This window comes from Lacerta agilis, chromosome 11 (assembly GCF_009819535.1).
Source record: "Lacerta agilis isolate rLacAgi1 chromosome 11, rLacAgi1.pri, whole genome shotgun sequence".
In the NCBI taxonomy this organism is placed as follows: domain Eukaryota; kingdom Metazoa; phylum Chordata; class Lepidosauria; order Squamata; family Lacertidae; genus Lacerta; species Lacerta agilis.
This window is the reverse complement of record NC_046322.1, coordinates 44443875-44459735: the sequence shown is the minus strand read 5'-3', so window position 1 is coordinate 44459735 and position 15861 is coordinate 44443875. Positions and strand designations below refer to the sequence as shown.

The 15861-nt window shown below is 41.0% G+C and overlaps 1 protein-coding gene across 2 annotated transcripts in view; it reads left to right on the top strand.

Annotated features, from left to right (window-relative positions):
* DTWD2 (DTW domain containing 2) overlaps window positions 1–8952 on the top strand; it is an 85917-nt gene extending 76965 nt beyond the window's left edge. The window contains exons 5-6 of one of the 2 annotated variants that reach the window (XM_033164164.1): window positions 5393–5521; window positions 8332–8952. In XM_033164164.1, the coding sequence (XP_033020055.1) occupies window positions 5393–5521; window positions 8332–8502 (300 nt within the window). In that variant the 3' untranslated portion in view covers window positions 8503–8952. Of the gene's footprint in view, window positions 1–5392; window positions 5522–8306 lie in introns of both variants that reach the window. The other variant, XM_033164165.1, reaches the window with a different exon arrangement.
* The last annotated feature ends 6909 nt before the right edge of the window (window positions 8953–15861 follow it).

The window sequence follows — 15861 nt, the reverse complement described above, 5'->3', positions numbered from 1 at the left end:
CCTCTTGTGTATTTTCTGTTGCTTTAGTGTTCCTGGATGTTTTTCATCTGTAAGTGTGGACTGTGATGCTCAACACTCACTCAACCTCGGATGTTTTTCTCACCAACCTCTCTAATCATTTTCATTGAAAACCATCATTGATTTTGCCTGCCAAGCTTTTCACCTTGTCAAACATCTGAAGAGTTCTGAGAAGTCTGTTCTTTAAATATTATTTCCAGATTGTTCTGTTTGAAATTTAAATTAAAATAATAAGAGTTTTATCACCCCAATTCACTTCATAGCATTGATCATACTCAGAAAGTGATCCTTATAAAACAGCCCGAGGAAGGAATTGCGTTCATTTTTTCCATGTTACAAGTACAACCAAAGGGAAATAATAAGGTAATCTCCGAGGAAAAATATGTTATATCTGTGTAGAGCAAGAAATTAAATTAGTAAATCAATCATAAACCTGAGAAAGAGGCTTACTATTAGTGTTCTATGGGGAAATAAAAACTTTGTTGGAGAATCGTTATCGTAAGCTGCCCAGGGAACTTCATTATTGGGTGGCATATAAATACCATTAATAAATAAATGCTGCTAAGCCAGGTAACAAAATGCTTCACATGGTCAGACACCCCTTCTGAACACAACACCACAGTGCAACTTGAAACTCGATATTTGGTTGGCTGCAGCTTTATTCAGTCCCTTAATGGGATTAGAAATCCCCTGCCCTGTTTGGGCATTCAGTTTCCATGTGTGATTGGAAGCCATCGTCTCTCCAAGGCATTAGAGGAGGGATGCTTAGAGAGAGACGAGAGCGCCCCGAACACAATGACAACATACAAAATGCTTATACAAAAACTACAAGAATTTGTGATAAAACCGAATCCTAAATCTACTCATCACAGGAAAACCTTCAGGAAGTGGTTCGACCATGATTGTATAGTCGCCAAGAAAACACTAATCCACGCCTTCATTTGTCATAAGGAAATCCCATCAGAGGCTAACAGACAAACTATGCTAGAAGCTAAAAGTAGTTATAAAAAACTCCTGACAGCAAAGAAAAGAAACGCAATTAAGTTAACATGGCAGCAATTGATAGAGGCCTCCAATTCCAGTAATCCATCATTATTCTGGAGAATCGTTGCTGCACAGCCAGATAGGGGCCTACCACAACTGTCCTGCTGTATATCAATGAAGGCCTGGGAAACATACTTCCATAACTTATATGAAGAATCTAGCATTGAGTTCCATGCATTAGACATATCACAAGACCAGCTACAACCATGGCCACCAGTCTCAACAACAGAGACTCATCTACTGATTGACCAACTAAAGAACGGGAAAGCCCCCGGAAACGACTGTATACCAGCAGAACTTTTTAAGAACAATGCTAATTGGTGGGCCCCCTTGTTAGCCTCCCTGTTCACATATATAGATAGAACAGCACAGATTCCAGAAGACTGGGGGACTTCCATTATTATTCCTATTTATAAAAAAGGCTCTAGGGCTGATCCTGCCAACTACAGACCTATAAGCCTCTTGAACATTATAAGTAAATTATATGCCAAGCACCTCAGCGAGAAACTGTGCGAATGGATAGAAAAAGCTAACATTCTTGACAAAGCACAGGCAGGATTCAGACAAGGGAGATCCACTATGGATCACTGCTTGATCTTACAACACCTAGCTGAGAAATACACGTCGCATCACAATATCCATCTATTTGCTGCATTTGTAGACTTCAAGGCAGCCTTTGACTCCATCCCAAGATCTCGACTCTGGGACAAACTCAGTAAGACATCCATAGACCGACGTCTGCTGCTATTAATATCCAAACTTTACAATAACACACATCTTCGTGTAAGATATAACCAAGAAGGCCAACTCTCTAATTTCATCAGAACAACCAAGGGAGTTAAACAAGGATGTATACTAGCTCCCTTGTTGTTCAACATCTACATAAACTCCCTTATAGTCCACCTACAAGGGGCGGATCTACATGCCCCAAAATTAGCAGATAGAAAAGTGCCTATTCTACTTTATGCGGACGATGCAGTTATCCTGTCCCAGACCCAGATGGGCCTCAAAAGAGCTCTTATCAGTCTAGCCCAATATTGTAGAGTGGAGAAATTAGTAGTGAATTATCAAAAAACAAAAATTATGGATTTCTCTAATAAAAGGAAAACATTCAGATGGCACATAGAGAAGCAAGAGATTGAACAAGTGACGTGTTTTAAATACTTAGGAGTTGTATTTCAAGCATCAAGAAAGAAAAATGCCCACATTAACTATAGCTCTGCTACAGCACAAAAAAGCACAGCGGCAATTTTAAGATTTCACCGTACTACGGGAGGAAACTTCATTCCCGCCGCTATCAAATTATTTGTAGCAAAACCAACAGCACAAATATTATATGGAGCACCACTTGTTTCTTTCTCTAATTTAGATCCGTATGAAAAGATACAGTCAGGTTTCCTCAGATCAATCCTGCAGACACCAAAATGCGTTCCAAACGCTGCCCTGCGTCTGGAAGCAGGTTTACAAAGGATGGAAGCCAAAGTATGGGTAAGAACCCTATTCTCTTGGCTAAGGATAAACAAATCGCCAACTGGACTGCTTCCCTTGTTGCTACTTGACAAATTTCAATCTAGGTTGGCGTAAGGGCATTCCCAGAAAACTGGCCATATATGGTCTCTCCCCAGAGTATCTACTAAGCCTAGACATGGGAAGGGCCAAAAACATAATTAAAGAAAGATTCAGGGATATTGAAGTCCAAAATGACTTCAATCAACTTTCGATAATGTATAAATCCCTGTATAACTCTCAAAGGCCCCATCTAGCAAATTATTTCAAAATACTAGACAACGCCAAACACCGATGGGCTTTCTCCAGGGCTCGCTTTAACGCTCTCCCGTCAGCCCATCTAGAGGGACGATACAACAAGATCGCGATCGAACAAAGATTGTGTCCCTGTAATAGCAACGAGATAGAAACTATTGGGCATGTTATTTTACATTGCCCATTATATCGAGATTCAAGAAAAGAGCTGATTGAACCGATTCTGAGGAAACTGCCTGGTAGCATAGATGATACCTATACCAGACTTCTCCTAGCAGATAAAGACCCCGAAATTACCAGGGCTGTGGCAAAGTACTGTTACATCGCGACTAGAATCAGACGAGTAGTGATGTCAACAATAGACTTCGAACTTTAACCCCGATGGAACGATAATAGTTAGCAGAGACCAATGAATTTAAATTTTAAACACTAAAAGGCTGAAATTTGGCTTGGGTGTGGGCGTCGGTTTTATGAATTGGCCCGCATTCCTGTTTTTGTTTGTGGCATAACACAACTTACACCAATATGTGGTTTTATAAATTGCTTTCTGGTCCTTGACCATAATAAAGATTTTACTATGTGTGATTGGAATGGCGTGAGGACAAACTGGCTGACTGCCCTCTCCACCAATCTCTATGCCTATCGCCACTAACCTCCATGCAACGGAGGGTGAATTTCTGCAGCAGGGAGCCTGATGTACACATGTAGCCACCCTGTATGGTTGAGAACCCTGATCATGCATGAAATACTGCAGCTAGTCCTGCAACAATGGAGGGACAGTGGTGCCGAGCATATCCACACTCATGTGTGGGGAAGCTGAATGCCTGAATAGGGCTTACCTTGATTATGATTCTGCAGCCTTCTTATATGTTGTACCTTAGATCTGCTATCAGTTACTGCTTTGGGGCACGAAGTGAATATAGCAGGTGCAGAATCGCAGTGTCCATTGCTCAAATGCTCAAGAGATCTCCCCCACCTTCGATACCCTTATGAAACAGACTCAGATATCGAAAAGGAATCCATAGTGATTTAACAGACACGATCTGATCCGCACCACACATTTAAAACAGATCCAATGGACATTTAAACCACGCGACTTCTCCCAAAGAATTTTGAGAACTGTCGTTTCAGGGTGCTGGGAATTTTATCTCTGTGGTGAGGAAACTGCACTTTTCTGTTATCTCAGGATTCTTTGGTGAAGCCATATGCTTATAAATCACCATCTTTCTTCCCAATATCTGGTACAGTGGAACCTCGGTTTTCGAGCGTCTCAGAAGTCGAACGTTCCGGCTTTTGGACGCCGAAAACCCGGAAGTAACTGCTTCGGTTTCCGAACGTTTCGGAAGTCAAACGGTCTTCTGGAATGGATTACGTTCAAAAACCGAGGTTCCACTGTATTGGGAAGGGGTGCTGGAGGTGGGTACTATATTTGTGAAAAAAAAGGAGTCTCTCCAGGATGAAATGTTAAGAAAAATTTCAAAGGCAATGGATTTTGCATGTGTCTTGACACTTCAGACTCTCTCTCTATCAACTCTTTTATCATCATTGATATGAATATTAAGAGGATGTGCTACTTTGGCTTTCCATCCAAATCCATTCCATGCTATTATGTCTGAATCTGAAGGATCATAATGAATAATGTCTGAATACTATCGCAAAGGCTACTGTGTCATTTTTCAGAGGCTGTTTATAAATCCAGTAAAAGCCTTTGCAGCTGATAAAACACACAGCCTAATGGGAGATTGGCATTTGTCTTTCTTGAAAAATGTTTAAACGTATGTGATAGTGTGAAGTGCTTATCATTTAAGGCAGAACTAATTAATCAACTTAAAGTATTTTTAAAGTCTGCAAATATATATTAAAAACTCTCCAATAAATCACATGAATTCATTTTTATTGTACCTTTTTATAACAGTGTGCTAACTTTCATTTATAAAATATTTCGCAAGTACATTTTTTAAAAATTAACCCTATACGGTATTTTAAAATGGTTTAGGTTTCGAAAAAAGTTTTGCTGTGAAATATAACACGTAAACAAATAGAATGGCAGGATCTAAATCAATAAAGGAAATGATCATGATATAGCAGATTCAAACCAGAGTTTCAGAATCACGTTTTTCCAAAACATTATTATGCTGACTTTTTTATTTATTTAAAATCTTTTTAGACTGCTGTTCAGCAAAGCTTCATAAACAGCTGTGCTAAGTGCAAAAGACCAAATTTATTCTAAGTACTGTTTGCCTTACTATTTATTATATAACTGTTTTTAAAGATTATCAGTGAATTATAACAAAAAAATGTTGCACTATAGCAGGCATAGGCAAACTCGCACTCCAGATGTTTTGGGACTACAATTCCCATCATCCCTGACCACTGGTCCTGTTAGCTAGGGATCATGGGAGTTGTAGTCCCAAAACATCTGGAGGTTGCCTATGCCTGCACTATAGTATATACCTATGATAATTCTCAACTACAACAAAGTATAATGGTGCATATTTTAAGGACAGCTTTTCAAAATAGAGAGCTCTTGTAATAACCTGTTCCTTTAATCTACAATTGTTGTTTTCAGGTGCAGCTGAGAACTAGCCTTTCAAGTCAGTATGTAATTCGTACCCAGCCTACAAATGCATGCCTGTCAACACTTGAATGTGCAGCTATTTCCCTGGCCATCATGGAGAAAAATGATGGTATTAAAGAAGTAAGTAATTTTACTCTGCTAATGGAATAATAGGGTGAGAACAAGGCTATTTCACAAACAGGGCTGTATTTATTGGCCAAGGACCATATACTGTACTGTGCATATTTGTAGTTGCAATTGGTTAACTTCAGAGATTTAACAGAAGGAAGAAGCAAAGTTCTCATAAGCATTTTACACTTCCTTGCATTCCATACATCAACATCTGTCAAAAGCAGCTGCATAAGTACTGCTTTTGGGATACTTCATTCTATACATTTAACTGTGTTGTTAGTAAAGTTGCAACCGTAATCCCATTTACCTGGGAGTAAGGCCAAGTTGAATTCAGTAGGACTTACTTTGAAGTAGACGTAGTTAGGATTACGGTGTAAATTACATCTTTTTTAAACAAGATATTTTAAAAACTCAGCAAAAATATTTACAGGTTCTAAAGTGAACCACAGACATATGTATAGCACCAAATTTAGACCCCTGGTTCTTTGTTCTTCTGACATTGGCTATTTACAAAAGCAGAATAAAGGTATTAGTGTTGTTAGGTTGAAAAATGTGCCACTCCTCTTTCCCTTTGAGGTTATATAACTCCTTTTCTTATATTTCATAACATTTCATGTCGAACCAAAGGTTGTTGAAGTCAGGCTAAGCAATTATCTTCTTTCACGGTAATGAAATACATAAATGTTTATAAATAGGTTAAACAGTTGCTCTGTGGTCCAAAGGCATCTGTGGTGAACTCCGAAGAATAATAAGTCACTGCCAATCCAATTTCAACCAAGCAATTAATAACAATCATTCCTGCATGAGATACTCTGCAAAGATGACCTGAACAACCCTTGAAGTGAGCTTGAAGATTAAAATATATTTGTAAACTCATCCCAATGACTTGAAGCATTCTTCTAGCCTCTGTGTATGACCCACTGGGTTATTTCAATCTACTAATCAGCTTAAAACTGTCAGATGTCATTATAAGAATTGGGAACATGACAGCTCTGGAGTTTAAGTTTATTCTACTGGGTCAAAGAACCAACAATAAGACATTAGCCTTTGCTGTGCAAGTGGATCTCATGGGTCTGTGATGGAAGACTCTGTCAAGATTCTAAAATGTCTCCAATACACTTTGGTAACTAACACTGGAAACGCTACATGATTGTTAGCACTCCAAATGAGAATCCTAAGAAACAGTACCATAATGACTGCTTCTCGTTGTGGGCTTTCAGAATAAATAGGCTTTGGGACAGGGCTCGGGAACCTTGGCCCTCCATCTCCCATCAACATCCATCACCATGGCCAGGGATAGGGAGAGCTGTCATCCAGCATCATTTTGTCAGCCACCACGCCCACCTGCCCTACACCTGACAGGTGTGACTCAGTTGAAAGTTGGGTTTACAGGCATTATCAATCACCTGATTATCAGGCGTGGGGCAGAAGAAGCTACAGCTTGGATGGGACCGGAGTTTGTGATGCATGCAAAGCCTTGTACATCTGCAGGTACAAAGCGTTGCTCCTTGGCCTGCATGGCTTGATTTCAAACCATGCTGGCAAGGGGATATGGGTCACCTGGTCATATTGTGATGTCAAGTGACTGACAAACCTGACCCGTAGGTGATGAGGGAGATGAGGATCTGTGCCCCAGATCCAGTTCCTCACTCCTGGTCTTTAAATGAGTTTGTGGCCTTCACAACGATGGATACCCAATCTTAGGTAACCTGCCAGGTTTCTGTTTCAAGCTGTTGAGATTTGTAACCAATTTTTTGCTGAATTGTTAATGGGCATTGGCTGTTTCAAACCTATCTGAATTGCGTTTAGCAATGAAAAACATATTGTTAGTGAACCTCCCTGTATTTTGGTGTTTCTTTACTCCCAGTTTTATGGAATCAAATATATCCTGTGTGTATTTGGAATATGTTTGCACATTCAGAGTAAGAGAGTGGGTGGCACTGTGGTCTAAACCACTGAGCCTCTTGGGCTTGCTGATCGGAAGGTCGGTGGTTCGAATCTGCGCTACAGGGTGAGCTCCTGTTGCTCTGTCCCAGCTTCTGCCAACCTAGCAGTTCAAAATCGCACCAGTGCAAGTAGATAAATAGGTACTGCTGTGGTGGGAAGGTAAATGGTGTTTCTGTGCACCCTGACACTTGTCACGGTGTCCTGTTGCACCAGAAGCGGTTTAGTCATGCTGGCCACATGACCCGGAAAGCTGTCTGTGAACTAATGCCGACTCTCTTGCCCTGAAAGAAAGATTAACACTGCACTCCATAGTTGCCTTTGATTGGACTTAACCATCCAGGGGTCCTTTACATTCAGGGTTGATAAAGTTGCATGCAGTTCAAAACTCTGCCTACCCTTCTTTTATTTTAGCCTTTGCAAGAAAAAATGTAGTTTTCTGTTGTGTTCCCCCCGCCTCCACCTTCCCACTTTTACCTAGCACCAACACAGTAGAGCCAAAATTAAGAACACAATGAAATATGTCCAGGAAGCTTAGAGCACGACAACAACAAAAACATTGTATTAAGATCTGCAACTACTTTAAACAATGTGCTTGGAATTCTTCTGATCATTTTTATATCAAGCACACATTTCAGTATATTAAATATTCCATCTCAACATGTGATAAAATCCAGCCTGCAAGCTTGAGCATAATTCAGTGGAAGCTCCCTTTGAAATCAGTGTGAGTTCCAGTGTGCTCAGGAGTGGGATATCAGTCATTTACTTGGTGCCATGACAAGCCTATGTGAACTCAAGATGAAATAGTATCTGAAACCTATGTATAAAAGCTTTTCTCTCTCTCTTTCTCTCTCCATCTGTCTCCTTTTTTCCAGACTGTCCTCCGTCCTCTTCAAGCCCTCTGCTCTTTCCAGCTTCAACACGGCGCCCAAGTTCATCACAGCAAGGAGCACCTTCTTAAAAATGGTTTATATGACAAGCCCATGCCAAAAAACAAGCGCAAGCTCAGAAGAATGGAGCTGCTAGTGAATAATGTTAAAATTTAGCAATGTCATGTAGAATTAGATTTATTTATTTTTTAAAGAAAGAATCTTTAAAATAATGAAGTGGAGCTTGATATGGATTTAATCCAGACAATCATCTCTTTTGATAATGGACAAAGTTCAGGTGGCAACTTGCCAAGGAGTTCAAACCTTATAATAATAATGAAAAGCAGAATGCCTGGACCATCAGGGAATAAGCAAGAGATATCCGCCCCCCATACTCTCACCCCTGTTTATCAGTCTGTGATCTTTAGTATGGCTTCTTTAAAAAAATTTATGGGAGGCTTTTGGCATTACTGCACAAGGAATATATATTTTTTACAAGGCAGCGGTTAGAAGAGAAAATTCCAGTATGGGGATTTTGATTTGCAACAACAGTGGGAATGAAATAATAATTTTAACATTTCCCCCCCGTTTAATTTCTTGTTCTGATTAAACAATATATCATATAAACCTTTATGTCCAGTTCACATTGCGAGATGTCGGTAAGAACAGACTAGTAAATGTGATCATCGGAGAACAAGGTATTTTGTCCTGTAACTCATGAGAGCAATTACACACTGCGATACACTTGTTTATGATGGTACATTGTCAAGGGAGAAGGCATCTCCAAAACATGCAATGGATGTGAGCTAGGAAGCTGCAGCCAATCATAGATCATGATTAGGGAGCAGAGAGCTTAACCATGATCAGGCAACACACTAAGCCAGTGATGGCCAAACTTGGCCCTCTAGCTGTTTTGGGACTACAGTTCCCATCACCACTGGTCCTGTTAGCTAGGGATGATGGGAGTTGTAGTCCCAAAACAGCTGGAGCGCCAAGTTTGGCCATCACTCCACTAAGCCAAATCCTGGTTTAGCTGCTGCACTGAGCTAGAAGGGAACAGGGAGCAGCAAAGCAGGTGCAAACCTCACTCCAGGAGCCTGCATGCTTCTGCAGCCCTGATCAGCCATAGTTTGGCTTTCTGTGAGTTGCAAACTGTGTTTCCCACAGCCTGGCCATAGTAATCCATGTTTGAAGAACCTCACAATGGGATTGCTACAATGCACTTTACATGAGCTACCATTGAAGGCAATCTGATAGCCTCACCTCATGCAAAATGCAGCTAATGCAAAACAGCCTAGCTGTTGAGCAAGTCAGCTAGATGGGACCAGGAGGCACTGATCCTTAAAGCTCTTCACTGCCCACCTTTGAGCTACCAGGACAAATTTAGGACATAGGTACTGATATGAAGAAAAAAAGCTGAAGGAGCATCTCCCCAATATCTGCTAGCCTGTGTTCTAAGTTTGGCAGATAAGGCCCTCTTCATGATCCCACTGGTTGATATGGCCTGTGGGGCAGTTGGACTTCACAGTGGTGGCACCCTGACTGTGGAATTCCTCCCCAGGGAAGTGCAGTTGCACCTCACAATGTTAATATTCAGGTGTTGATTAAAAACCAATTCATGTGTGCATTTGGGCAACAAACTCTCTGGGATTCCTCAGTTTTGTTATTAATACCAATTTTTAATCTCATTTTTAAAGATTGTAATTTTTAGTTAATTATTAATTATTGACTGTGTTTTTTACGTCGTGCACTGCCCCAAGCTCCTTTAGAAAGAAAGGTGGTATATAAGTGTAAATAAATAAATAATAATGGGTGGTATCTGACAAAGTAGTTCCATTAATGCAAGGACTTCGGGCTCCACGAAGGAACTGTGCCTTACGTCTTTCTTGCACCCCACATGTGCCACCTAGGTGTGTTCTGGGGGTTCCCTCAACCCTCCAGAGCACATTTGGGGAGGGTATGCAGGGAGAGAAAGAGGAAGTTCAGTTGCACAAATGTAAATCCTTGCGCTGACGGACAGGGCCGTCTTACCGATAGGCGCTAGGGGTGCGGGGCACCCAGGTTTCGGGCTCTCAGGGGTGCAAGGCCGAGAGCCCGGGGCCCGAGAGTTGAGTCTGGGGAAGAGCCCGCCCGTTGGTTGGAGCGCCCCAGTGGGCTCTTCTGCTGCGGGCGGCTCTGTGCCGTGAGTTCAGGGGCAACCGAGATGCTGAGGCGGCCAGCCAGCTCCAGCCTCCTGCACGCCTGGGACTGGGCAACCGGGGAGGGCGCTGGGCGGATCTTTGCACCCCAACACCGCATATGCTTAAGACAGCCCTGCTGATGGAACTACTTGGTTGGAAACCGCGCAATACTTTTTAGTCATGTGTCAGGGATTGACATTTTATAGCAATGTTACTATTGTAACACAAAATGAATATGTGGTAGAAGCTGAAGAAGAATGTCCTGAATCAATAATGTATGGTTAACTGTATTTTGTCTAGATGAAAGAAATTAAATCAATACTACTGAAAATATAGGTTGCAAGGAAACACTGTTAATGCTGACATAGAACATTCTTACTGTAGATGTATCCTGGCTGCAGCAGTTGTTCCTGTGAAAGCAGCAGCAATTAAGCTTTGTAGCCAACATATTCCTCTTAATGGAGGATACACTCGCTTCCTTTGATTAATTTTTCCTTGCTTCAGACTCATTAACGTAATAGTATTTTCTTCTGTACCAAAAATATCCCCCCCCCACCTTCAAGTTCTGAAGAAGAGAGGAAAATCTAATACCCTAGATTCACAATTAAAAATGTCTTGGTATTATTAGTCAAATAACCCCTTCCATTTATAACACCACAGTGTGATTTTTTATTAAATGTGGATTAATGTTTCATGTATATGAAAGAGGTCTGTTTTGGCACCCTTTGCAAGTCTTCTTAATACTTTAGTATGTTTTTACTCCTTTGGAACTACTCAAAATAATGCTTTGTATAATGAGATCATTTGGAATCTCAATCTTTTAATTTTGTTGAGGATTTTGTACATCTAGAAGTGGAGCTCTTCCTGTTTGCCACATAGAATGTAGCTGGATCAGCTTTCTTCATTGTTTCTCCTCTAATAATTAGTTCTATTAACTCCATCTTACCGTATATACCCGAGTATAAGCCGACCTGAATATAAGCCGAGGCACCTAATTTTCCTACAAAAACCTGGGAAAGCTTATTGACTCGAGTATAAGCCGGTTCACCTTTGCCGCTGTGGAGGAGGAGGAGGAACGAGCAGCCCGAAAGCAGCCCTTTGGGCTGCTCCTTCCTCTTCTTCCTTTGCCAAGTTTGCATTTATGCAAGCAGTTCAGGAATGGAACAAACTGCCTGGGGAGAGTAAAGAACCGCCGTTCTTGTACACTTCTTAAGGAGTGGTTGACTGGGGAGAGCGGGTGGCGGTGCGAGCGGAGAGAAAGGGCTTCTTTCTCACCACCCCCACCGCGTGCCTCTCTCGAGTATAAGCCGAGGACAGCTTTTTCAGCACAAAAAATGTGCTGAAAAACTAGGCTTATACTCAAGTATATATGGTATATCCATGTTTATTAGAAGTATAGCTCACTGGTTGCTACTATTTTCAGGAAATGTTGAACTGCTTTTCAGTTTATAAGTTACTAGCAGCCTTATACACAGCATTGTTGGGAAATTCTAAGAAACAAGCAAAAAAATGAGTGCAGTTGTGAAATAAGTGGTCAAAATTGGTGCAGTTTTGAAAGGTTCCATCCGCCATCTTGATTCAAAATGGCATCCAGTTGTAGCCAAATATAGACAGAGTTACTGCTCAGTGCACAAAAGGCTCCTTCCATACACTGATGGGACTCTGAGCCAGTGGAGAATCCTGCTAGAGAAGGGATAAGGAGCCTGATTCAAATTAGGTGCTTGCTGTATCACTCTGGGGACCTCTAAAAAATGATTGAACACATGCCAAAATTGCCAAAATGACCAGAAGAATCAGAAATCAGGAAGACCAAAATTTTAATAAGGAATGAGGAAAAATTATAACTTATCTTAAAGACCATTGTAAACAGTTAAAATCATTAGTAGGGTTGGAATATCACTAGTAGTTTAAGGGTGAATTCTGGACACAATGGAGATGTAAAAGATTTGGATCATCATAAAAGATGCAGAAAGAAATGATTAATAATAAGACCCACAAAGGGGAGGATGGAAGTGCAGGAGATTCCTAGGAATCTTGTTTTTAAGATCTATGTTCAATATATAGCTGTAAAATTTTGATCTGAAAAACCAAATAAATTTAAATAAAATTATTGAACACACATAACACACAGCTTAAACACATATAGGTCTATCAAGATTAGTGACACAGTGTGTTTTATGGTTGATTGCATTGTCTTCATTATTTACAGAAGAGATTGTGTTCCTTGAGGAGTCAGGCTAAATGGACATCTGGGAGACCTGTATAAACCTTCCACTTCCTGTAACAGCCTTCCTGGGCATACATGGGAAAGGAGAAGAAATCCAAGCTCTTGTTTCATGTGTAGCAGGGATCATGTCCATTGACTGTGCAAATGTATTAAGCAATTTATTTGTCCTCCAAGTTGGTCTTCAGTTTTGCAGTATCTTCTTTTAGTATTTTGGGTTCTTTCTATTCAATTTGTTGATGACTCTTCCCCATTTGTTAAGAGAAAAACACTTCAATCTGGCCCTTGTCTTATTTTAGTTTATCTCTTTAGTATTTTCCCCCCCAGAAATGGTATTGAAAGAAAGCATCACGAAAGTCTGGACTTTTTACTGATGCAACAGTTTTAGGGTTTGTGGTATAAGTTTTCTGAGCAAGGATTGAGCTCTTAACTTCACTTTTCCCTCTATTCCTCATTACTGTTAATTATCCAAATGAGAGAACTTACAATGAATTAATGTTGCATTTGAATACTTGAGTAATTTCCTCATGTTCCTTTTCTGTATTACATAGATGAGTTTTGTTATTGCAAGTACAAATTACATGAACCTTTTGTCAAATGTGAAGGCTCGGTGTGTTTCTTTAAAATGTTCAGAAGTTGCAATCAAAGAACTGCCGACTTGCAAGTTATTTTAAGGAGACAAACTTTTTTTTAAAAAAAATGCATTGATAGAAAACAAAGTAAAATTGACTGCAATCCCCTACCTACCTACCTTGAAGCAAGCCCCATTGAATTTTGTGGGACTGCTAAAGTGGACATCCATACAGTTGCACTAGCATGAATGAGATTTGTGATTATGCCTACTCCAGAACAACAGTGTGGCTTTGTCGTTCACCGCTCTGGTGAAGCTGTGTTGATTTGTTGCCTCTGTACTGGCAACAAGTGAACTCAGTTGTTCCTCTCTCTACCTCCTAGACCAGTTTTGAGGATAGAACAGATTGCAGTCATACCTTGGAAGCCGAACGGAATCCATTCCGGAAGTCCGTTCGACTTCCAAAACGTTTGGAAACCAAAGTGTGGCTTATGATTGGAGCTCCTGCAGCCAATTGGAAGCCACGGAAACCCCGTCAAACGTTCAGCTTCTAAAAATAGTTCACAGACCAGAACACTCACTTCTGGGTTTGCGGCGTTCGGGAGCCGAAACGTTCAAGTACTAAGCTGTTCGGAAACCAAGGTACGACTGTATTACCAGCTATACCACCTGGACATCCTTAGCAGAAAGACATGGCACTGGGGTGTGTGTGTGTGTGTGTTTTAAGCAACGTAACAATTTGTTGTTGTTATTCATTTTATAACCTGTGGAATCCTTTGGAGAATCATTAGCAGCAGTTAACAAGAAGCGATTATCTGTCATTGAATAATCTGCACCTATCCTGTAGCAAGTTACTCTTGGATACGAATATGGTCTCCATGTGCCCAAGTCCAAATCCTGCTATATGTACCTATATAGTCATTGTCTTGCCATTTAAATCAGATGTGGTAAAACTTCACTGACCTACAACTCCCATCAGTCCCTGCCAGCATGGGAGTTATAGTTCAGCAACTACTGGAAGGCCAAAGGCTCCCATGCCTGATTTAAATATTCAACTCCATATTTGCTTCAAAGCACATTTTGTTAAGGACATCACTGAAATCAACGTGCCTTTTAGCAGAGCAATTGGGGCACCAGCATTTTAGAAGAAAAAAGTATTTATTTTTTCTTTCATTCAAACTGCTGCTTCGGATATGTGCAGGTATTAGACAGGCATAAATACCTCATCCATGGTGTGTGTTGGTGGTGGTGGGGTTTAAATGGAAGAAAATAAATGTTCATTTCTTAACTCTGTGCTCAGTTCAGGAGACAAAAGAAAATATGTTGACACGGCAGAACGGTTCCCGTTACATTGGTGATTTCTACATGAAAATAGCCAATACAAAATTTAGAGAAGGCAGAAGCAAGTGCCTGGGTGGCCAATGACTCCAATGAGAAAATCATGTTGGAACCAAAACAAGCTATGTAAAATGCATGATAAGACTTAGTGCTCAATTTTAAATTTTAATTGGCTTTGGTCGCATGAGGCAGGCCGACGTACAGTTAAGGTGAATTCCCAAACAGCTTTTTGACATGCTAGCTATTAGAAGTGTTGTAAGTAGTCCGTGGTAATAAAGGGGGGGGAGAGGTGGGGGGGGGAGAATCCAAGAAAGATGCATTAGTTAACCTGAAGTGATACCAAGTGGTCACTTGACATGAACAACAAGCCTTCATTATAACATTAAGGCTATAGTGTGCAAATTTGGAGTCATTGCTACTAAAACAAGTTTTAAAAATCTCCTTTTCAAGTAGAGGTATTAAGAATTTAATGCTGCATGCATTTTTCTGAAGACCCGGAATTGGTGGCACTGCCGTCAGTATTGTTGGTAGAAGGCTGTGGCTTTCAAACTTTCTGCCTTCAGAGAACCCTTTCCACATCAGCCGGTCTGCCAAAAAACCCTTTTGCATCTGCCCACAAACTCATGTATTGCACAGAGTTTTAATGTATGTTCCACTTCACAGAAGACAGTGCCCAAGTAGCATGCATGGAGCATAAGGAAATGGCAGAATGCTGAGGAAAAATAGAAAAATGTGTTAAGCCAGTCCAAAGTGGCGTGCCTCACAAATTGCCTGAATTTGGGTGGTACTGTTACTTACTAACAACTCATCTCCAGCTGATACTACAGGTGTAAATACAGCCTGAGTATACCCAGAAGCACACCCAACCCTGTGATTGCATGTTGCAGGGATAGACCCGTTGTTCAAAGAACTGTGTCTGCTGTAGTTGTTGTTGTTCAGTCGTTCAGTCGTGTCCGACTCTTCGTGACCCCATGGACCACAGCACGCCAGGCACGCCTATCCTTCACTGCCTCCCGCAGTTTGGCCAAACTCATGTTAGTAGCTTCGAGAACACTGTCCAACCATCTCATCCTCTGTCGCCCCCTTCTCCTTGTGCCCTCCATCTTTCCCAACATCAGGGTCTTTTCCAGGGAGTCTTCTCTTCTCATGAGGTGGCCAAAGTACTGGAGCCTCAACTTCAGGATCTGTCCTTCTAGTGAGCACTCAGGGCCGATTTCCTTGAG